The following is a 21040-nucleotide window of genomic DNA, read 5'->3' as shown; positions in this document are numbered from 1 at the left end:
TTTTGGTAAATGAGTTAGCCAGTTTATTGACCCTCTGTTTAAATAGACCCGTTGGACTTTCTCCTCCTCCAGTAGCGGACCACATACCATCCTGAACATTTGTGCTTTTAGAAGGCCTTTCATTGCCATCGATCATGCAACTGGCATCCTTAGTCCTCCTGATTGCTGTACATGTGTCTGTACCAGTGGATTGTAGGCCAAGGCTCCAGGATTCAGAACAACTAGCTCAACATCAGCAGGGTCGATTGAACGTGGCAAATGCAGATACATCTGCCGGTACGGGACGCTTCTACTCTGTGCTGAATGGATCAATGAGACACAGCATTTACAGCGGCTTTCTGGGTAAGTCTGCGTATACACACACAACTGGAACAGCTTATACAGACAATGCCCTTTGTAATAATAAAGGAAAATGTTAAGTATGACTGACTTTGCTTACTTGATTTCGAAGAGGGTAAATATCACGCTTTGGATCTGACTCTAAGAAAGGAAAATTAGAGAAAAACTGAACCAAACAAAACAAAAAAGAAAATTAACAGAAGTTTGAGATTAATTCTGTACATTTATAAACTTCAAAATATATTTTCAAATTTAAAAGCAGAATATTGTTAATCAAATATTTTTTCTTGTTACATTTGTAACTGTTGATAGAAAATGTGCTTTTTTTCCAGTCACGTTGCCTGTAAGAACAGCTACCAGCAACTTTGTGTCAATATTTGATTTGAGAAGAAAACATTTCATCTGTATGGACTTTAAGGGAAAGCTGTACATATCTGTGAGTATTTTTTAGATGTTCTTAGTTTGAATGAAGTCACAAAGTGCCAAAAACAGACCATAAACGTTTTCTTTCTACCAAACAGAAGCAAAGGGACAGAGAAGACTGTCTCTTCCAGGACATTTGGTTAGATTTAGTAAGCCACCATCATGTGTTTTACTCTACAAGCGGGAGAAGGCTGCTCAGACTACAAGGAGGTCATCTGCGAGTGGCACATGGCAAGCCGCCTGAACACTACTTAGCCCTGCTGAAGAGGCTCTTGAATCCCGCGGTTAAAAGACAGAGAAGAAGCGAAGAGGTGAACCCCTCTGATCCTTTACGAACAGAAGCAAATCCCTCACGTTCTGGAAAAGATCTCAGAGATGCAGATCACGTTTGGCCTGAACAGGATCAGACGGGTGCTGTGTCCAAAGAGACCATCGCCTCCTGCGACGACCCCCTGTCCGTCTTACAGCCCAACGCGCCTGGAAGTCCTGTGAAGACCAACATTGCAGACCGGGCAGACCAAGCCTAAGTCGCCCAGCATCACTCATTCATAGAAGCTATTTTCTGGGATAAATCTGGCTGACCATTAAGAGCCATCAAAACCGTAGTCCCTTATTTCTAGATCTGGTTGAAAAGTTGTTGATTAGAGGCCGAACTGACATCTAAACACTGCACAGTCATCGAGGCTGAAGTCGGTTCAAAAGCAAAAGTTTATTAGACACAGATAACAGCCGTCGCTTCAATAATGCACATGCAGGTGTCTGTTTTTGTTCATTGGGATGTGAAATGGATGGACAATAAAACAGTGTCTGCTTCAGGTCCACAACTAGAGTTAGTGGATGGTCATTTTTCAAAATATTAAAACACATCTATGCTATTTATATATGCATATATCTACACGTAAGCAGGTTATGTCTCAGTGTCTGATGCATGGTGTGTCAGCTTCTCACAGGGTGGGGCAGCATGTCAGTGCTGCCTGACAGTAACAGTGTGTGGGTTTGAATCTGCTGGTCGTCTGAGGAGTTTGCACTGTCCCAAAAAAGGAAGATCATGTTTGTAATGAACTCAAACGATGCGTTTGCACTTGTAAAGTCATGCTTTGCTAAGTGGGGAGATACTGACCTTCTTCTGGAGTTTTTATGGAGATAACCCTTTTATATGTACTCATAAACCAAGTTACATCACAGGGGCTCGTGCAGGTCTCCTGTTTGAATTGCAGATAATGGTCTGGGAACACTCGACATAAGTTTGGTCCAGTTTCCTGCTGTCCTTTAACCTCTTTGGTGAGGAGAATTTGAACCCCTGGGTCAGATATGGCAATATTTGTTCAAATAACTGTTTAAATCATCCAACAATTCTTGAACTGTTGCTGAAAAACAGCAATAAGAACAACAAAAAGACAAATGATACTGTTGTGACTGGGGAAAAAAACAATATCTCCTGTATGCAACTTCCATAAAAATGTTAAAAATATATCAGGTGCTGGACACCAAGAGTCACAGCAATAAAAAAGTATTTATTTATTGAACTGTCTTAATGATGTCCTTACTCGCCTACTGTTTTATTATTTATACATATTGGTTGGTGTATCATTTCTGATGTTAATAAAATAAACTGTACGTATCTGGAACATCTTTTTTTCTTTTTTTAAGCAGAAGATAAATCATTTTCAAACGCACAGCTGAGACATTTCTCATGTGCACTAATGTCACATGTACATCCTCCTCTATCTAAGATCGGCTCAAGAATGAACTGCCTGTCAAACAAAAATAAACAGGATCTGCAAACACAAAAGTCCCAGTTGCTAAACTTGCTAAAATTAAAAGCTTTTCAAAGTCATAAAAGTCACACAGTCATCATGAAGGCAGCCAGTTGGTTATGTAATCGTGCAATATTTGACCTGGTCAAATATTGTCCAACTGAAGTAAAACAGAAAAAAACAACTAAAATGACCTAAATAATGAAGCCCACTTACAGGAATGAAAATTAAAGGTACGCAACATGAAAAGATGAATAAATAACAACCAGTGCCAACTGAGTTTATTGAAACGATTTTATCAGCAAAGAACCGTCACAGGTGCAAACGTACATTTTTACATCAGTAAATTATTTCATCGTCTACTGTTTGGCGCAGTAGTTGCACGCGCCGCAGACTCCTTTATCTAAGAAACAGCAGTTTTTGCTATAAATAAATGTGTGGACTGAAAAGCAGCAACAGAGAGACCGATCACACATTCCACAGTTTAATGGGGTCATAACATTCGTTTGTCCATGTTGACTCAAGTGTTAATTCACAACAATGGAAAAGTAACTGATTTCCAAAAAGTAAACACTACTCCGAGTTCTTATGCAGATTTCTGAACTCCTACAGGATAAATTTAGAAACGAGGCCTCACTAAACCACAGACTCGCCCACGTATGTAGTAATGAACAGCCAGACAATAACAACGTGATGATGAAATTTCCTGCAACACAAACGATCTGAGGCTGAGCGAAGGTGCTTTAATTACTGTTTAAATGAACCCTAAGAAAAGGATGTAAAAGGTCACGATGTGTGTTTCATGTGGTCCCCTCTGTGAATAAAAACACAGTGGATCCCTGATAATATGAACTCGTCGTCTCGTTTTCTCACGGTTACTATAAACCGACAAAGCCCCGTGTTAGGACTCAGAGAGAACACGTGTGCTTTATCAGAAGCCTGAGGTAAGCGGCAGTGCAATTCCTCCACAAAGTAGCGCACCACCACGCACATGTAAGCCCCATGGGTGACCACCAAAGCATGGACGGGGATATCCTTGACCCCGTCGTCAGCCTTCCCCTCAGTAGGAGACGCCCGTGACAGAGCAGGTAACAACGTTTCGTCCTGCCCTCTTTCGCTGAAGTGTTCGGCCCCAATTTGCTGAAGCATTTTCTCCAGAAACTCTTTGAACCGCTCCTTTACCTGAGCAGAGCAAAAATCTGTTATCAAATGTTCTCCTGCTTCTATTGTTTTACATACTGTAGAATGAGACCCAGGCTTCCTACGGCGCTGAGGGATAAAGGTTAAAGGTCATTTTATTCATAGTCACATCCTTTGGTATAAAAACTGCACATCTTTCTGATGCAACAACCTGCAACTTGTTTAAAAAAGGAGGGAGAAGGCCTTTTGCAGAGGATCTGAGTGCTCTGTGCTTATGTCAAATCTATATTTGAATATCAGCGTCACCATCACGATGTGCTGGTCACGTACTGGATTTGACCAGAGTTCATGTCCAAGCTAGAACGTAATGGACAAAGTCTGACGAGGTATCTTGGAAATAGAACATCCTTCCCTCCAACAACCCCTCCTCCTCCTCACATCCTGTCCTCCCACACACACACACACACACACACACACACACACACACACACACACAAACCAAGTAGTGACTTTTTAATCGGGTAATGACGTACAGTCTGGAGTTGTGAGACAGTAGACGGGCACGTACTTTGATCACTCCAACCTTCTCTCACAGATACACAAGAAATTCAGTCATGCTGATGCAAAAAAGACAATGATGTGCTAATCATAACTTTATAGAGCTAGGAGATGAATGCTTCCTGCCACCTAGTGGAAGTATGTGCACATTACACCAAGATACCTCGTATCAAACCAGAGGTAAGTGTGCAGAAAGATTTAATTTTAGTGTAATATGTGCAAAAGATCCCACTTAAGAAAAAAAAGATTTGAATACCAAACAATAGCAAACAGAAACATATTTGAAGGAATATGTAAAGGAACTGGGCAGCACAGTGGTGAGGTGGTTAGCACTGCAGCCTCAGATGGTTCTGTCTCTCTTTCTGTGTTTGCTCAGACTGGTGACCTGTCCAAAGAATAGGCTCCACCCCTGAACTGGATGAGCGTTAGAGGATGGATTGTTTGAAGATGAAGAAGATACGAGGAAACTCAGGAAAGAAATAATCTAGAGACAATTCTGCGATGGAATCAAAATGTTGTAGTTCGTGACCCGTGAGTACTTCGAACTCAAGACTTCATTTTAATCTTAACTAAACAACTGTAAAATTTTATGGCTATATCGTGCTGGAACCACCTACCAAGTACTCAAATGCGCCTTTGTGACTGATCTTTATACATTATGTGTTACCAGGAACCACATTAACACACAAACATGAAGTAAATAAACAAATAAAACCAGAGGCCTGTGCTAAGAAGCAAGATTTCATATTATCTGGGTAACGTCAGGGCTAACTCTGGGTTTTCTGTATGTCCGTGGTAACCTATGCTAACTTGCTCCAAAGCAGCTCCGGTTGACCAGCTGACCAATCGGTTCTCTGTTTGCATCACTGTGAGGGTCTAAAGTTTTTCAGTAGCATCTAATATCTTTGCATTTCCCTGTTGATCAGTACGAAATATAAATTCTTAGATAGAGCTTATTTTTTCCTGTTGGCTGCAAACAGTTTTACAACTATTTTATTGTTCATAAAGCATGAACACACGATCCCATCTATTTGTATCCCACTTGCTGTCCTTATATCAAATTTGCATGTAACTCATTGCCTGCGTTTCAAACCAAGGCTGCAGCTGAAAGGATAAAACATTCATTTAATCAAACAGTAGATTATAATCCATCAGATTTTCCCATGTTTTGATGACAGAGCTGCAATTTTCACAGCTGGCACGATGTTTATTATTATAGTAACTCAGCACTATTAATACTAAAGTACAGTGCTCTTCCACTCACACTGCTGTGCTGTGTTTAACTTCTTCATATTTTTGCTATTATATAATTTTCTTTGTAAAATCAGCTGATCAACTGCTGGTATTCTTATGCATAGCTGTGATTGGTCAGATGCTGCCAACATCACATCTTTCGTGTGAATGCGGGTGGGAAACCCTCGGTAACCAAACGAGTTGACAGCCAGCTTTATGTGACCGCTTATCCTTACTGCCGATGAGAGCGTACGTGTATCCAGATAAAAGAAAGATACCCTGGGTATGTTGAGCCGCTTTATGGTTCAGGGGTCGGGTTTAAAAGATTACAGCTGTTATTAATGTCCACATAAATAACAGAAAACCAGATAATCAGCAGGGATGCAAGGACCTGACATCAATAGGGTGACTTTTATGGCCCGTGTTTATCACCAGTCACACATCTGTTTTTGAGATGAAGAGTGGAAAAACAATAGAACTGTGAGTGTTTTTCATCTTTTTGTTTTTAGTATTTTGTTGTTTCCCAAGAACAAAAAGAAAGTAAATAATTCAGTATTGGCAACAGGCCTGAATATTATTTATTATTTTTCATTATCAGTGATCCAGAATTTCACCAAGACTCTCTCCTTTTACAATAATACAACCTCAGCCTCACCTGCTCCTGCGTCTCTCCTCCCGGAGGTGTGAAGCCTGGAAACGTCTGACCAGCCGCCTCGGCCATGTCTTTGACGTCCTGTAACCGCCTCCCTTCAGCTGTCCCAAAGCTCTGAAAAATGAGTTTATTCACTGGCACGTAAACATTTGATCAATAAGTTTTCTCGTAAGTTATGAGGTCACACGAAGTGTCACTCGCCTTTTCTATAAGCAGAGGGTCACACGCCATTTCTAGAGCAGAACAGCTGCTGTTGTGCTTCATTATTGTTTCGGCGGTCTGCAAGGAAAAACAAAAACAAAATGTAATCTGATTACAGAGAGGAGGAGGGTGGATTTTATCTGGGCAAGTCTGCCACGAGTACTCAGTCAGAATTACATAAGTGCTCAGTGTTCAAAGGTCCGACTGCATTTATCTCAACTGAGCCTTCATTTAGATCTCATCTCCACACCTGTGAAATTTTATGACACACAGAAACAAATCCACACACTCACAAGATAAAACAAATAAATCAAACTGGATCTTTTGAAAGGCCAGATGCTTTTTTTTTTTTTACACTGCTGTTGTATAAGGTTCATAGTTTACCTGTTTTGCCCTCAGCATGTTGCTAACAAACACGTTGGTGAACTTGACATCGGCGAGGTATCGCCCTGCAGCTTCTGCCTGCTGCAGCCCAGCCTCAGACAAAGGTGCGTCTATAGCCTGGCCTGGGTGGAAGGAAAAGCGGAAATTAGAATAAAGCAGCGCCTGGTGCGAACACAGCTCCATTATTCTATGTTTTTTTTTACCCAAAACAAGCAATTTTATTCTAATGAAACAAATATTTAGAATCATTCTTTACCTTGCAGCAGACCATCTTTGTTGTACTGAGTTTCCCCACTGTAGGAAATAAATGACAGGAGATAACATTGAGAGATTAGGAGATGTCACAGTTTGGTGCTCAGCAGGCACTCATTTGATTTCACGTCTGTTACCACATGAATGCAAATCTTTTATTACACCCAGCATGAACGTGTTGCTCACAGCCATGACTTTCTGCAGGTCGTATGCCCAAACCTGTACTTATACTTTTAATGACGACTGTCTACTAACACGTCTTTTTTATGATTCAGTTATTTTGAATCACTTAATCAAAATGGCCAAAATAAATACATAAATCAACAAATGTCAGGATAAAAAGAAATTCACAAGTTCTCAGTTACAGATTTAACCCCAGTGATACGCAAAATGCAAATAAATAACAAAGATAACAAACATTTGGAGTCTGCACTGCTAATATTGATTTTATTTTCATGGTATCTTCGGACAATATGTGGTGTGTGTTAGTGGTTTTACCTTTGACCCACAAAAATCCACACACCGTTTTTTTCTTCAATACTGTAAATGAATGAACCTTTATTGTTCCGCGTTTATTCTGCCCCCTGGTGGCCATCGTGAAACGTCGCACAGACTGAACAAACTGCACAGACACGCTGGGGGAGTCACAGTCTTATCATATATTCCTCGTTTTAGCTTAGAAGCCGCTCACCGTGAACTCTGGTTAAGACCACGATAGAAATAAACACATGTCAGTCACTGCTACATGTTTTAAAACCCCTCCAAACACGACAGGCTGAAGTCTGTCAAAGTACAAGTCGCGCTACTCGGAACCCTGTGGTGCTGAACTTAATATATGATCGTCAGATGAACTTACTGTCGAACAAGGGTCAGCCCAAATGTTAGCGTTTTCATGCTGCGGAAGTTAGAGACCGGGTAAAGACGCATTACTCATTACATGAGTGTCACAGTGACGGAACACAGGAACACCGGTTTATGGCGTCAGGAGGAAATTACAGCTGCCCACAGAAGCGCATTACTCCCACAGTTATATTTAACCCGACACCAACCACTGTGGGGATGGTGTCGGGGTACAGATATTATTATGAAGATGAACTCTGGAAAGGTGTCGACACACCTGTGATCAGTCACTGACGACGACATCCAGGGACGTGTCCAGGATTATTTGAGCAGCTAGTCTCACTGAGATTGGGATTTTTTCTTAAAGAGAGTCCAGTTTACAAAAAATTTAGACGGGCACATATGATGCATTATGCATGCATTATACTACTACACAGGTAGCTTAGTAGTACAAAAGTTGTATAATCGAAATATATTTCAAGTACCTAAAGTTAAAGCTAAAATTACATAATAGTAAATAATAAGAAACAAACAAACAGCATAACTGTTATCTGTTTGTAGGATATCAGTTATTTCTGGGGCCACATGCAAATCTGTCATATTTTCATGTACATGTGGAAGTTGTCAGATTATGCACTTTTTCTATGTCAACAGAAAAAAATGCTGAATTGTAAACACATTCGTGACTGAGTTTGTGTCAAAGCCTCAAGCTTCTGAAAAGCTGCAAACTTGTTTAACTCAAAATGTGCTGACCTCAAACAGTTGTAGCAAATCTTTAATGCGTAACATCATCAGTAAGGATGATTGCATATTAGCGTAAAAGCTCACATGTATTTAGCACCTAATGCAACTGTCAGTGACAGGAGGAGCAGTACATGTGCAAAAAAACATCATGGTCTGGACCAGGCACGTGCAGAGGGTGGGGGGCGGAAGGGGCTTGAGCACGTGCCCCTTTCCTGATGGGTGCCCCAAGTGCCCTTTTTCCTGCCTGTGCCCCTCAACAATAATATTTAACTATTAATCACACTTTTGCTAAATAAAAGGATCTGGCTTGCATCAGTCACATGACTATCATTAACCAATGCTCGCACTTGACGGCAGAGCGCGCGTGCTACGACCCGGGAACGAGCTCGCAAAGACCACGTGCATTTTTTTCCCGTTTGAGCGACCTCAGACCTTTCTGGAGGGCTTATATTTCACTAAATATAAATAATATAAATTATAAATTATTAGATTATGAATAATCTAATATGCATATCCACAAAATTATGGATTATTATAATTATGATTAAACACACACACGTCTTTTAAAGAAAATGCATTAAGAAACAGATTATATTAGAGTTATATTTCAAATATGATAAAATGCTGATTTTACAGCAGCAACATTGTATCTCATTTAATAAACTTTCTGCAGAGTGGATAGTCAAACAAACTGAATCACCATAAATACATTATTTTATATTTATTACTTCATTTTTTTTTATTCTTGTTACTTTATTATTATAGCACTAGGAATAAATAATAAGGGAAGGATTCTGGATCAGCACCATGATGCAAACTTGTGGCCATAGTATGTACAGTATCCTCGAGAAGGTATAAAATGTCACTGTATGTACATGTTTTATGTGTATAGATTTTTTTGAATTATTACTCATGATATAATATTGTCCAGACATGCTCTGTAAGTACATGAGGAGGAAACAGTGACAGAAGGCGCTGTGTGAGGCAGTGGATCCGTCAGCAGCTGGATTACAAAGAGCACAGATCACAATAACACCTGTACCAGTTGTTGCATTGCATTCAAGTATAAAAACAATAATAAACACAATGTTTTGGTTCTCTAACATTTTTCTGTCATTACTTTATTATGGATTAGGTGGAGGAGTTTTTAAGTGTGGATAATTAAATAACAGATTAATTCAATAGCAGACTGTGCCTCGTTCTCAGATGGACAGGAAGTGGAAAGTGATAGATGAGACGAGGAGATGGAAGAGAGACAAAGAGTGAGTCGCAGGCAGAGCCGAGTTTACTTCTCACAGTTTTGTTGTCTTATGGTTCCAAGCGCTGTCCCCAGTCTTTACATTTTATTATTATCTCTTAACACTTGTTTAATCGGCTACCATCTCTCCTGTGGACTCTTTAATGTCTACCTTCTCAGATCAACACAGCCCTGTCCTCCAGCAGCAGCAGCAGCAGCAGCAGCAGCAACTCCTCAACAGCAACATTGTATCCATCAGTAAAACTGTCACATGGACTCATGCGCAGACAAGGGAAGCTAAATGCAGTTCCTTTTATTAACACACAACACCAGGTGCAACTATATACAGCTGAGAGAGAGAGGGGGAATCCAGAGGGGCACAGGGGAGGTCCGGAAACAGGGGCTCTTCACACATTTCCAAAAACACAACACACCAGCAACTCAGCTCGCCCAGGGCTCCAAGGGAAAGAGAATCCGAGGCTACTCAATAGTCCACCAATGAGATGTTGCCAGCCACTGCCTTAAGTAGTGGACGCTGGTGAAGTGACGAGCCACAGGTGCGAGGGCCAGGGGCGGGAGCCCGCAATGAGCTCAGCCCAGGCGGCACACGGCGAGAGGAAAACAAGAAACATATGTAGCCAAACCTGGGTCAACCGGGCAGACACGGGGACCATGACAAAAACATAGGCTACGCTTGCTTTGCATTGGCACCACCTGATGACAGTGATATAGTTTGATGCGTTTCCATATTTGATTCTTCATGAACATGTGTTGTTGCTCTTCAGCCTGGTTCTAGGTGCCCCTTTTTAACTTTAGCACCCGCCCCGTTAAACATCTCTGCACGGACCTGGATTGGACTAAGGATATTATCCAAGGCAAAGGAATGGATGATTGTCAAAGTTTCTGACAAAGTTAGAGAAAAACATGTTTTTGAAAGGATTAGCATAAATATTGACCTTGCATATTACCAGCCATTATGTCTGTTGTCATAATGTTAGGAAGACAGAGTGTACTTAAATCCCAGATATGCAGTTATAGGATGCTAACAATGTCCAAAATGTTTTTTGATAACCTAATTTTAGAAAAAAAAATATTTTGGAAGGAAAATTGTATTATAGTAGGACAATGTATATCAAAAATCCTATAATTATTTTATACTAATAATGTTATGCCTATATTTAAAATAAAGACAAATTGGGAACGTGATTTTTTTTCGTGTGGATGTTGAAAACAACTGGAAGTAATTTATTCCTATAAAATTTCTTGAATATATGCATTTACAATTTTCATGTAATGTGCTCCTGATTACAAATGTTACAAATGTGTAAATATTGACCTTTGTAAAGCTGGGTGTCAGCTTTTTTCACATTTCTATTTTTTTTTTTAAAAAAACGGTAATGTGTCAATATAAGGACTACACTTATTGTGTCAGTTTTTTACACTATCACTGTATTTAAATTTCAAACATAAAACTTGTGTTGATGCTGTCAACAAACCTGTGACCCTGATATTGACACATTTGTTTTAAGAGTGTGATAACCCTTTCAAAAACACCACAGTGTGTAAGGTTTATGCCACAGCTGCCCTAAATTAACAATATTGATAAACACCAAAACTGTTCTTTAAGTTTCTGTTAAGTAATCAAACTTTCCTTTTTGCTAAAGCATATAGTTAGGGCTGGACCAGGTGACCCTGAATCCTCCCTTAGTTATGCTGCAATAGGTGTAGGCTGCTGGGGGATTCCCATGATGCACTGGGTGTTTCTTCTACCCTCCCTATGTGTTAATAGACCTCTCTGCATTGAATCATATCTGTTATTAATCTCTGTCTCTCTTCCACAGCATGTCTTTATCCTGTCTTCCTTCTCTCACCTCAACCGGTCGCAGCAGATGGCCCCGCCCCTCCCTGAGCCTGTCGGAGGTTTCTTCCTGTTAAAAGGGAGTTTTTCCTTCCCACTGTCGCCAAAGTGCTTGCTCATAGGGGGTCATATGATTGTTGGGTTTTTCTCTGTATGTATTATTGTAGGGTCTACCTTACAGTATAAAGCACCTTGAGGCGACTGTTGTTGTGATTGGATTTCAGATTGTTATTTGCCTGATAAATAACAATATAATATTTAGATTTTGAACAAGTTTTTAACAGATTTCTAAAATACATGGTTTCTTGCTTTAATGAAAGGTTGTCTAATAAGTTTGCTGAGCACTGTAGCTGCTCAGCAGAACTTCACTCAGCAGCAAGGTGATTTGTGACACTGCATGAGAACAAAGTGCAAAAAGTCCAATGACTGTTCTAAACAAAGAGCTGCTTTCTCTGAATATTTAAAAGGGGAAATGTATAGTTATGGTAATAATTAAAAATAAGACTTTTAGAAATCTTGGAGGATAAGTAGTAGACTAAGAGAGACTAGATACTGGCTTGAGTCTCAGAATATATAAATATAAAACATGTGGAAAAGCATATTGCCACACGTGCCTTTATAGTAAACCCACTGACCAGAGAAGTGATTAATATTATCTTGTTACTGTGTACCTCTTCTGGGAAACTCCTGACATTCATATAGATTCCCCTCCCTCCCTTTCCCCTAATTACTCCGACATTCTCCAACAGCAGCTGCTGCCCGAGCAGGACACACTGCAAACACAGGAATCTTTCAGCCAGCACAACGAATCACATTTGTAGGTCTTTATGTTACTTTACTCTTTACTTCTGGCTACACTGCATCACACTCTTATATTGCACTTTAGTCTTGCATGGCTCTAGCTTTCACATGCATTATTTTTGTTTGTTTTTTTAAAATCACCAGTTATGTAAATTGTATTTCCCCGATTACTTTTACCTGCCAATTTATTAGCAGATATTGTAACGCTGGTACTGGTTCCAAGGCCCCACCTCTGCCATCTCTCCCTGAAGGGACACTGCATCCAAGTTCAAGCATCCATGAGATGCACGACACCTCGCATTTTGCAGCCCTACAGGATTCAGACGCTCCACTGCTGAGACACCGTACACGGTACTGCATCCAACACATCAGCTGTGGTTCTTTTAATCTGCAGCAGATCCAAAGGAGGAGTGGGACCAGAACCCGTTTTGGTTTTGTGACTATGCATGCATGACTGGATCAACTTTTTCAGGTTCAACACATTTGCAGAAACTGCTTTAAATTCTGGTTGGATCAGTGCATGTTGTCCCACATTGATCATCATCATCATCGCTGCTTTGTGCACGCTTCGATTGATGCAGTTAAAGTCGCTGCTGACTTACACAGAGACAAACTACTGTCCTGATCAGGAGACAGACACACAGCTGAAAAGGAAACAGGCCTGGGAAAAAGTGAGCTGATGTGGTGTCACACCCTTTAAAGCAGACGTTTATTGAACAGAGGTTGTGCAACAGACATTTGAGGTACATGATATGAGTTATAGAGGAGGGGGAGCGGGCGACTTGAAGGGAAATCTGCACCATTGAAACTTCCAGAATATTTATGACTGGATGCCACAGGTCTAGCTCGAGCCATTATTCTGTGGGAGTTCCAGTGGTGCACACACAATATCTTTAGACCAGAACACACGTTTCTCACATACAGAATCGATATTTAATGACATTCATAGTGATTGTGGTTATATAAAGCAAGAACTGTACTTTGGCCATCATAGGAATGCTGTTTTTTGCCCCTCGCTCGCACACAAGTCAGATGTAGCACCAACACGGACAGTAGTGAACATGCTCGAACTATCTGCGGTACAAAATCCTCAAAGAAGCTGTTGCAACGTCACGGCGCTCCCCCTCCGAAAGAGTCCAAGTGGAAGCCTTGCATATTTCCGGTTTCCCCATCTCACCGAGCGAGTAGTTTTCCAACTAAAACAGCAACAAAACGTGCCGTTCTTTTCTTTCCCCTCCGTTTCAGGCTCCCTAACTGCAGAGGTATAGCTGATGAATTTTGCGGTTTTTTTTAGTTTTTTTTTTTAAATCCAGTAATCCTGAGGTATCGGAAATACCACTGATGGGCAGAATGTGACTGAAGAAGGAGAGCAAAAATAGATAAAGGGGAGAACGAGACATGCTATCTAAGCAAACGGTCAAACTGTACAATGAACATTTCCAGTCGAATACTCGTTTCATGTTCTTCTATCACCATCTACTTCGGTTTCTGAATGTATCTCTTAAGCAGTAAAATAATTATATTATAATACAAATGTTTATAAAATAGCAGCACACTCAAGTGACACATCACAACTAAGTAATGTTATTTTTTTTGTATAAATGAAACAAATTCATAGCTTTTAGCAGCGCAAAAAATACAATAAAATATTGACACTTTTTTTTTGTCGTTGTCGATGTCTTCACTCCTCCTCTGTCCTCTCTTCACTTTGGAATACAGTATCTCTAAGTCTTAGAAAAACCCTTTGTGGGTCTGGTCACCCCGTAAAATATTATCAAACACAAATTGACAAAGGTGGTCTCAAAATAGAACATATGCAACAACATATTGCAGGAAGAATCACAAGTTTGGGAGAGAGCTTACGTCAGGAAAACAGGCAAAATAAAGGGGTCATACCAAATATTCAGATGGGGGACGATTTGGCAAACGGGTCATGAAATCGCTCAGTTTTACTGAAAATCATCCGATCCCCACATTCACACTCAGCAAAGTTACACATGGTCATGGAAAAACAATAAAAAGAAGTCAAAGACACCTTGCTGTGACAAAGCCACGTGACCAAACAAAACAAAATCAGCCGTCTCGCTTTGTTCTGCTGTCTGCCTGGCAGATGAATCCCCTTGCTAATGATTCGAAGCAGCAAAGCTCACCGGGGAAATGCGTTCACTGACAGACAACTGGCCTGGACGGGCGCTACAAAAGCCAGCACCATAAACAGAAACAAACAAAAAGGAAAGAAAACAACAACAAAACAACAACTGACCAACCACTGCGACACGAACTCTTTTTAAACAAAGGCGTTGCTTTATCTTAACATTGCAAACCTCATGGCCCTTTAAAGAACATGTGCAAACCTGGATGTTAAGACCACCCTTGCTGGTAGCGCCCTGCCTCCCTGGTGGCTCTCTGTGGCTGTGATGCAGATAAATAGAAAGAAAAATTCAAGTAAAAACAAAATCATTTCTTGACATTGTAAAAGAAAATCGACTCGACCCCACGGATCAGAAAGCTGTGTGAATTCATGCTGTTATTTGTTCAGGATCTAAATCAACTTGCAATTTGCTTGACTGGGAATGTTGTTTCTTTGTTTCTTTGTTTGGAATGTGTTTATACGAAAAGTCGCGGAAAGCCTTTTTTAAATTTGACTCCTCCTTTAAAGGTGAATGACTGACGATTGGGAAACCAGCCCTGCAAAGTAAACCAAAGAAAAGGCTAATGAGGAAAAAAAATTAAACATCTATTCACCTCCAATCACCATCCATTTCAATTTAATCATCTCCTGGGGAGCATGTTCGCAAAGTGCTTTGCCATTAAAATCATACAGGGGTGTTGAAAACAACCCTATGCGGTACTCCAGATGAGCTTTGACAGTTATTGTCCTCCTCTACCTCCCCCCCCCCACCCAAGATTCCCCAGCGCGTGACCCGGCAGCGTACAGTCTTACTTCCTCGTGTCATTTCCATGTAAATGGAAAACCAGGAACATCTTTGTGTGTCATTGTAGGCATCCGTTACAAGAGGCAAGTACTGACGCCAGCCACGGATACCAATTTTATTGTGAGGCTCTCTTTGTTCATCATCATCTTCCAGCCACTGGCTGTACACCGCCCACGTCTCCTACACAGCAGCAAACTTCTGCACCACTAAAAACTACAACCGTCTCTGTCCCGCCACCCGGTGCCGTGCCTCTCCCTCAGCCTCCTCTCATCTCGCTCTGCGCTCACCGACACAGAAGAATTAAACTTTCCTCAAGACTCTCCTGCTTTCACATGTGCCACGCATGCTGTGCACGTTCCATCCAGACACAAGAAACACCTCATCGCAAAGAATAACGAACGTGCGATATTTCATTATTGGAACGGCAGTAATAAACAAACGCCTCACATAACCTCCGAGAAAGATAACGGCCTCTGTCGTCTCACTCGTGGTCCACGCACACAGGTTTATTGTTGGAGAACAATGAACCACGATACACTGTTAATGCACGACGGCAGTGACGTAGCGTAGATGCCCAGTTCTACGGATGGAGAAAGTATATGTAGCCTCGGCTTGCTCCGCTGTCTTTAAATACAGAACTGTAAGCCTGCGACTTTATTCAAGTGCCTTTCGCTGTAGAATCACTGTTAACATAGATACAGAATCACACATTCAGACACGCACACACAAAAACACGCTTGCATCCACAAACTGACACGCACAAGCAGCCAGACAAAAGGAGCTTATTGATCTCTACTATTCATTTCAAAATATGTCCAATGATAATAATAATAATAATTACTAATACTACTGATAATTATCATCATCCCGGGTCTTCCCTGATAATGCGATCCACCCACTTTCAGCAAATAGTCTCACGGCTTCCTCAGTCGCACCCTCAGCACACAACAGTCGAGGAGCTCGTTCACCGGCCACAAACGTAATGGTGACAGTACTCGTAATGCAACAATAGAGAAGCCCCAGTGTGATCCCGTGTATGCAATTTCCAAATAGTTTCCGTCTCAGCCTCATTATCAATCTATAGTTAAAATATAACTTAAAAGATCATACTATACAATCAGGCAGAATGCAAATATGATTGGCTTCCCTTCTGGATATCCAAGGCATCACAGAGCTTCATCTCGGATCAAATTTGATGCATTTATGCTATAACGTCATCGAAAATCTATTCTGTGAGCAGGTGTTTTCGACTTGTAGAACAGAAAATCTACACACACAAAAAAAACTAGCAAGCATTGCTGTCTTTTGTTTTTAACATTTTTACATTTTGTTCTTTTTTTTCTGCTTTTAAGAAAATTGAGTTTTTTTTGTTGGTTTCTATTTTTGTTTTTGTAAATCCTGTGCAATGACGCCCTCTGGTGGTTCACAAGTTGACATCGCGGACGTCTGTCGGGGTGGAGGATTGATCCAGCTCATCCAGGCCTTTCCCACTCGGGCCTCTCTGAGTTTGCTGCTGTTGCTGCTGCTGCTGCCGCCCTTCGCGTAGGCTGCTCACCAACACACGCTCGATTTGCTCCTGGCACTCTTTTAGAACATCCTGCAATGCAAAAGACAATCGAGAGGTTACATAAAATTCTTTTTAAATCTGCAATCAAGGAAGTGTGTTTTTCCTGTTTCTTCATCAACTCAGAGTTCCAGTTTTGTACGACCGGGCACATTCAAAGCGAGACTTTATCATGAAACTAAAGAGCAAACCAATTCTTTTACTTAGATTTTAAATTTAGAAGTTAAACCTTTAAATTTTATATCAAGCTTAGTCCAGCATGTGCCACAAATATTATGCCCTATAATATCAATCTGCTGTTCAGAAAGTGCTTCGGCCATGATGACGGCGTCTCGCTGTGGACAAGAGATTTTAAATGACAGCTGACTTTCGAGCTGCTGCTTCCAAAAAGTAAGAGACATGGGCCAGACCCAAGCATTACATCAGCCCACCAGGGTTGTGCAGCGAATACCATCACTATCGTCCTCATGTAGCCTACACACATGCACCGGCATGCACACACACACACACACACACTTGCATGCATACCTCTGCCCTCCCCCATGCAGCCACCCACCACCTCTGTTGTTCCCCAAAGCACACAAAACCCAAACAGGAGTCGTCTTGACAACAGCGGCTGAAAACACAGGTAGTATTAAAGCTATGTTAATTACATCCACCTCCTGTGGGAACACAAAGGTGGTGCTTTTTTAACGAGAGCCAGTCTGTGCACCCGCCTGCCTGCAGGGGATCCATCTGAGACCCAGCCGCATCGACTTACACCATCAAAGGCCACCAAGGAAAACTGAGAATCCACCTGGGAGACAAACTCCTCAACAGCACCGAGGCCTCTTATCCTTCCCTGGGAGAGGGTTGAGAGAGGGGACAGCGCAGCGCAGTAAGACGGGGGTAGGATGGGGGGGTTGGTGTAAAAGAGTGCTGAATGGGCTGTTAGTGTCAGAGAAAGGTCAAAATGTTTTAAGGAGGGTCATTAAATACCGAAAGTAGCTCAAAGAATCTTTAGTCCCGGGAGCTTAAACTAATTATCAGATTTAAAATGATGACATATGAAATAAAAAAAAATCAGTGTTGCTGCAAAACAACAACAACAACGACATCATATACAGTGAGGGGCAGGTGACCAACCAATAATAATGAACATGAAGAAGATGCCAAGTGTACTTTACAGAGCTGACTAACTGAGAAACCTTTGGCCTGAGAACAAAACGCTGAGCGCGAACACTGCTCTCTGGTGGTAAAACACTTCAAAAACAACTGAAGCCGGGTTGCTTCCTTTTAGTTCTGTGCATGCATATGCATGCATGACCTGCGCCTTACAGCACGAGACATCTGTGGGAATCATGACTGAAAAGATGGGTGAAAGTGTACCGCTTGTGGAGCGGGGAGACATTCTTTAGAAATTTACAGCAAATTTAAACCTCATGGCCTCAGTCCGAGCCCGTTACAGCCTCTGGTGGTGAAACAGGAACCGGGCCCTCACTCACGTCAGAGTTGCTCTTAGGGAGCTGTGGCAAAAGGTCACAATGTCAAAGGTCAAACAGCACGACACATAACAGAAGGAAGAGGATTTATATACTATGTGAAAAAAGGTCGCTACCAAAATAATAAGTGAGAGCTCCCCTGACATCTTAATTCTACCAGTTTTTGACTCACAGTCAACGTGGACTAATCTGGGCTGCGCGCCTCTGGGCAAACACTTTCCTCAGCATTGGCTTTGACATGGAGGAAACCCCACCAGAGTCTGTCCCTTAATCTTCTCCAGAGGGTGGCCACTAATGTGGGGGTGTGTTCATGCACACATGCAAAGTCTTCCCACCAACATGTGCCTCATTGGTCATAAAATCTCAATTCCTGTGAGAAAATGGACTCAAACGCAGAACATGTAAAGGAACTGCTTGTGTCCTACCGCAAGAATGCAGGCCTTCATTTCTTAAAAGACATTCTTCCCCCGTCTGCGCTGCTCTTTAGAGCGGCAGTTCGGATCCCTCGCCAAGCCCCGTGGGCTTTATTTGAGAACCTTTAATGACTTCAGTGTGCGACTACTGGAAACATCAATGCTGTTTTCACAGAAGCTCTAGGTACTCGGACAATGAAGGGGCCAACAGCGCTGAATAAATTCGCCATGGGACGCAGCGTTGCACTTAAGCATCTTACTTTGCAGCCTCAACCCGGAAAACAAATGACCACCTCTGATCCTCCCTTGTAGTTATAGTCCTCCCTCTGCCCACCCCAAACATACATCATACTGCAACAGTCTGTCAGTCTGACAAATCGTGGCATGCACTGTATCCCTGGGCGGCCTTTGTGACACTGGCAGCGGGAGGAAGTCGTGCAGACAGACAAAACCAAAAGGAAGAAATGTGTGAAGCGTGGAATGTGTTTTAACTGCTGACTGTACCACACAAGACAGTGTTGGCTACTCTGGGAGGATCTGGTGGTCAGACAGCTGAAACACACACACAGGCAGGGACGCACTACGAATCTCAGGGAATCTGAAAACAAAATATCCCGGGGCTGACGCTGGAAATAAGAAGTCACCACATGACTTGAATTTCCACAAGTTACAATAGAAATGTGACCTTTCCCTTTCTTTAGCCCACATGCCTGAAACACCACAAGTGGTGATGCCACAGGCTGTGCTAATAGATATAATCCGTCGTAATAAATGCATCTTTTATTACAAGCATTTTGTCCCCAGCAAATAACTGTGATTAAAAAAAGAGGAAGAAAAACAAAGGGAGCAATGGGAAAATGTGTTTCCCGTGTCTTAGCATGTGACCCCGGCTGAAAAAAGATGAATGAAAGACTGAGAGCAAATCTAGGAAGCGGTGCTCTTAAACCCTCTCCTGCCTCTGTTTCCTGTTTGAATCAATCAAGAGTAAACGGAAACCGATCCGTCTCCTGCTTTAAACTTTTACATTTCTGCTCATCTCACACACAAACACACACACAGCCCCGTCTGCTCGCCCCACAAGGCCACACCAGGTGTTTGCGAGGCAACACGCATTCCTGCAGTGGCCCAAAGATGGTGACTTGGCCCTATCGCATTTCCACTGAAAAACCGCAGCTTCTGGATACCACACATGCCAGCGGGGTGCCAGGGGGTGGCGTTGGCCACGGCGCTGTTGGCAGCAGCCGCCACAGTGGTTGGCGAAACTCGCTCGGCCTTCATATTTCGCCTGGCTCTTTGGCCGAGCGGCTACGAGTCGGTGCTTGCCGAGCCTCTGTGCCGCCAGCCAAAATCACACGGGGTATGTTACGCGTACTCTTTTAGACTCGTACCACCTCGCTGGTGTCTAAATGAAGGTAGGGTCGGTCTTAGGTTGCCAAAATGACATAAAGCGGTTGAGCTTTTGTGAAAAGAAGGTAGGGTTGCTGTTAAAATGACACAGCATTTCCTCTTTTACGAAAGCCTGCACACTGAGACTGACAAAGGGCGTAAATAGGACTGACGCCACTTATTAATACTGACAACTAATTCTGGGCAGTGAGTTTTTTTGCTTGTGTTGCACGTGGTGCACGAGCCTGATGCAAGGATCTCAGGAAAATCTTTTAATACCCTAAGCTACGCTTGGCAGTTCATACTAAAGCCCTATATGTTGAATTAGGACGGGTGCCTTCTGCTTTTTCTCCCGTGTTTACCGCGAGCCGTGGCTTGCCTGAATCCAGGAATGTAAGGAGTTGATGGCTGAGACACAGCGCCACTTAATGCCCTCGAGTCTAAGACCTAGCAGCCTAAAACACACTGAGGCCCTGTGCTGCTGAGGCCAACTATTTGTTTTTCCTCAGCTGCTGAGCGAGACTTCACACAGCTCGCACCAGAGGGAGCCATGCTCTCCAGCAGCGCTGCATTATGGACCATAGGAGGAGACAAGAGAGGGCCGATTGTCGCGAGGGAGGCATAACACCCCCTCGGTGTCCTTTTCACACTTCAACAGCTTTCCTCCACCTCCTCCTCCCCCTCTGCCTCCTTTTCAGGCAGAATTTAACATGCCACGGCCGATGCTCGGGATCTGTGCCGTGCCCCCTGTGCACTCTGCACACATTAACTCAAATGTTTAGATTAAGTCTGCCATTACTAACCAAAAGACATTTTCATCACGTTACGTATTAGCAGCACT

The 21040-nt window shown here is 42.2% G+C and overlaps 3 protein-coding genes across 5 annotated transcripts in view; 1 reads left to right on the top strand and 2 right to left on the bottom strand.

Annotated features, from left to right (window-relative positions):
- The first annotated feature begins 57 nt into the window (after positions 1–57).
- On the top strand, positions 58–2384 carry LOC102078062 (fibroblast growth factor 23). Of its 2 annotated transcripts, none has more exons than XM_005471151.4 (3): positions 58–342; positions 672–775; positions 864–2384. In XM_005471151.4, the coding sequence occupies exons 1-3, from the start codon at positions 135–137 to the stop codon at positions 1287–1289; spliced, it is 738 nt and encodes a 245-aa protein (XP_005471208.1). In that variant the 5' UTR covers positions 58–134; the 3' UTR covers positions 1290–2384. The 2 variants fall into 2 exon arrangements, with proteins under 2 accessions (XP_005471208.1, XP_005471207.1); XM_005471150.4 differs by having other exon boundaries at positions 59–342; positions 861–2384.
- Positions 2385–2783: 399 nt separating this feature from the next.
- Positions 2784–11517, bottom strand: tigara (TP53 induced glycolysis regulatory phosphatase a). The gene is made up of 6 exons (XM_003447095.5): positions 7796–11517; positions 6944–6981; positions 6688–6809; positions 6304–6381; positions 6106–6216; positions 2784–3701 (listed from the first exon to the last, which is right to left on the bottom strand). Exons 1-6 carry the CDS (start codon positions 7864–7866, stop codon positions 3306–3308), a joined length of 816 nt encoding a protein of 271 aa, XP_003447143.1. The 5' UTR covers positions 7867–11517; the 3' UTR covers positions 2784–3305.
- Positions 11518–13096: 1579 nt separating this feature from the next.
- ccnd2a (cyclin D2, a) overlaps positions 13097–21040 on the bottom strand; it is a 153207-nt gene continuing 145263 nt past the window's right edge. For both annotated transcript variants that reach the window (XM_005471149.4, XM_003447052.5), the window contains one exon: positions 13097–16952. In XM_005471149.4, coding sequence (XP_005471206.1) covers positions 16779–16952 — 174 coding nt within the window. In that variant the 3' untranslated portion in view covers positions 13097–16778. The remainder of the gene's footprint in view (positions 16953–21040) is intronic.

Source organism: Oreochromis niloticus, linkage group LG7, assembly GCF_001858045.2.
Source record: "Oreochromis niloticus isolate F11D_XX linkage group LG7, O_niloticus_UMD_NMBU, whole genome shotgun sequence".
NCBI classification, from domain to species: domain Eukaryota; kingdom Metazoa; phylum Chordata; class Actinopteri; order Cichliformes; family Cichlidae; genus Oreochromis; species Oreochromis niloticus.
Note: the sequence above shows the minus strand (reverse complement) of the source record. Positions and strands in the feature narration are given on the sequence as shown.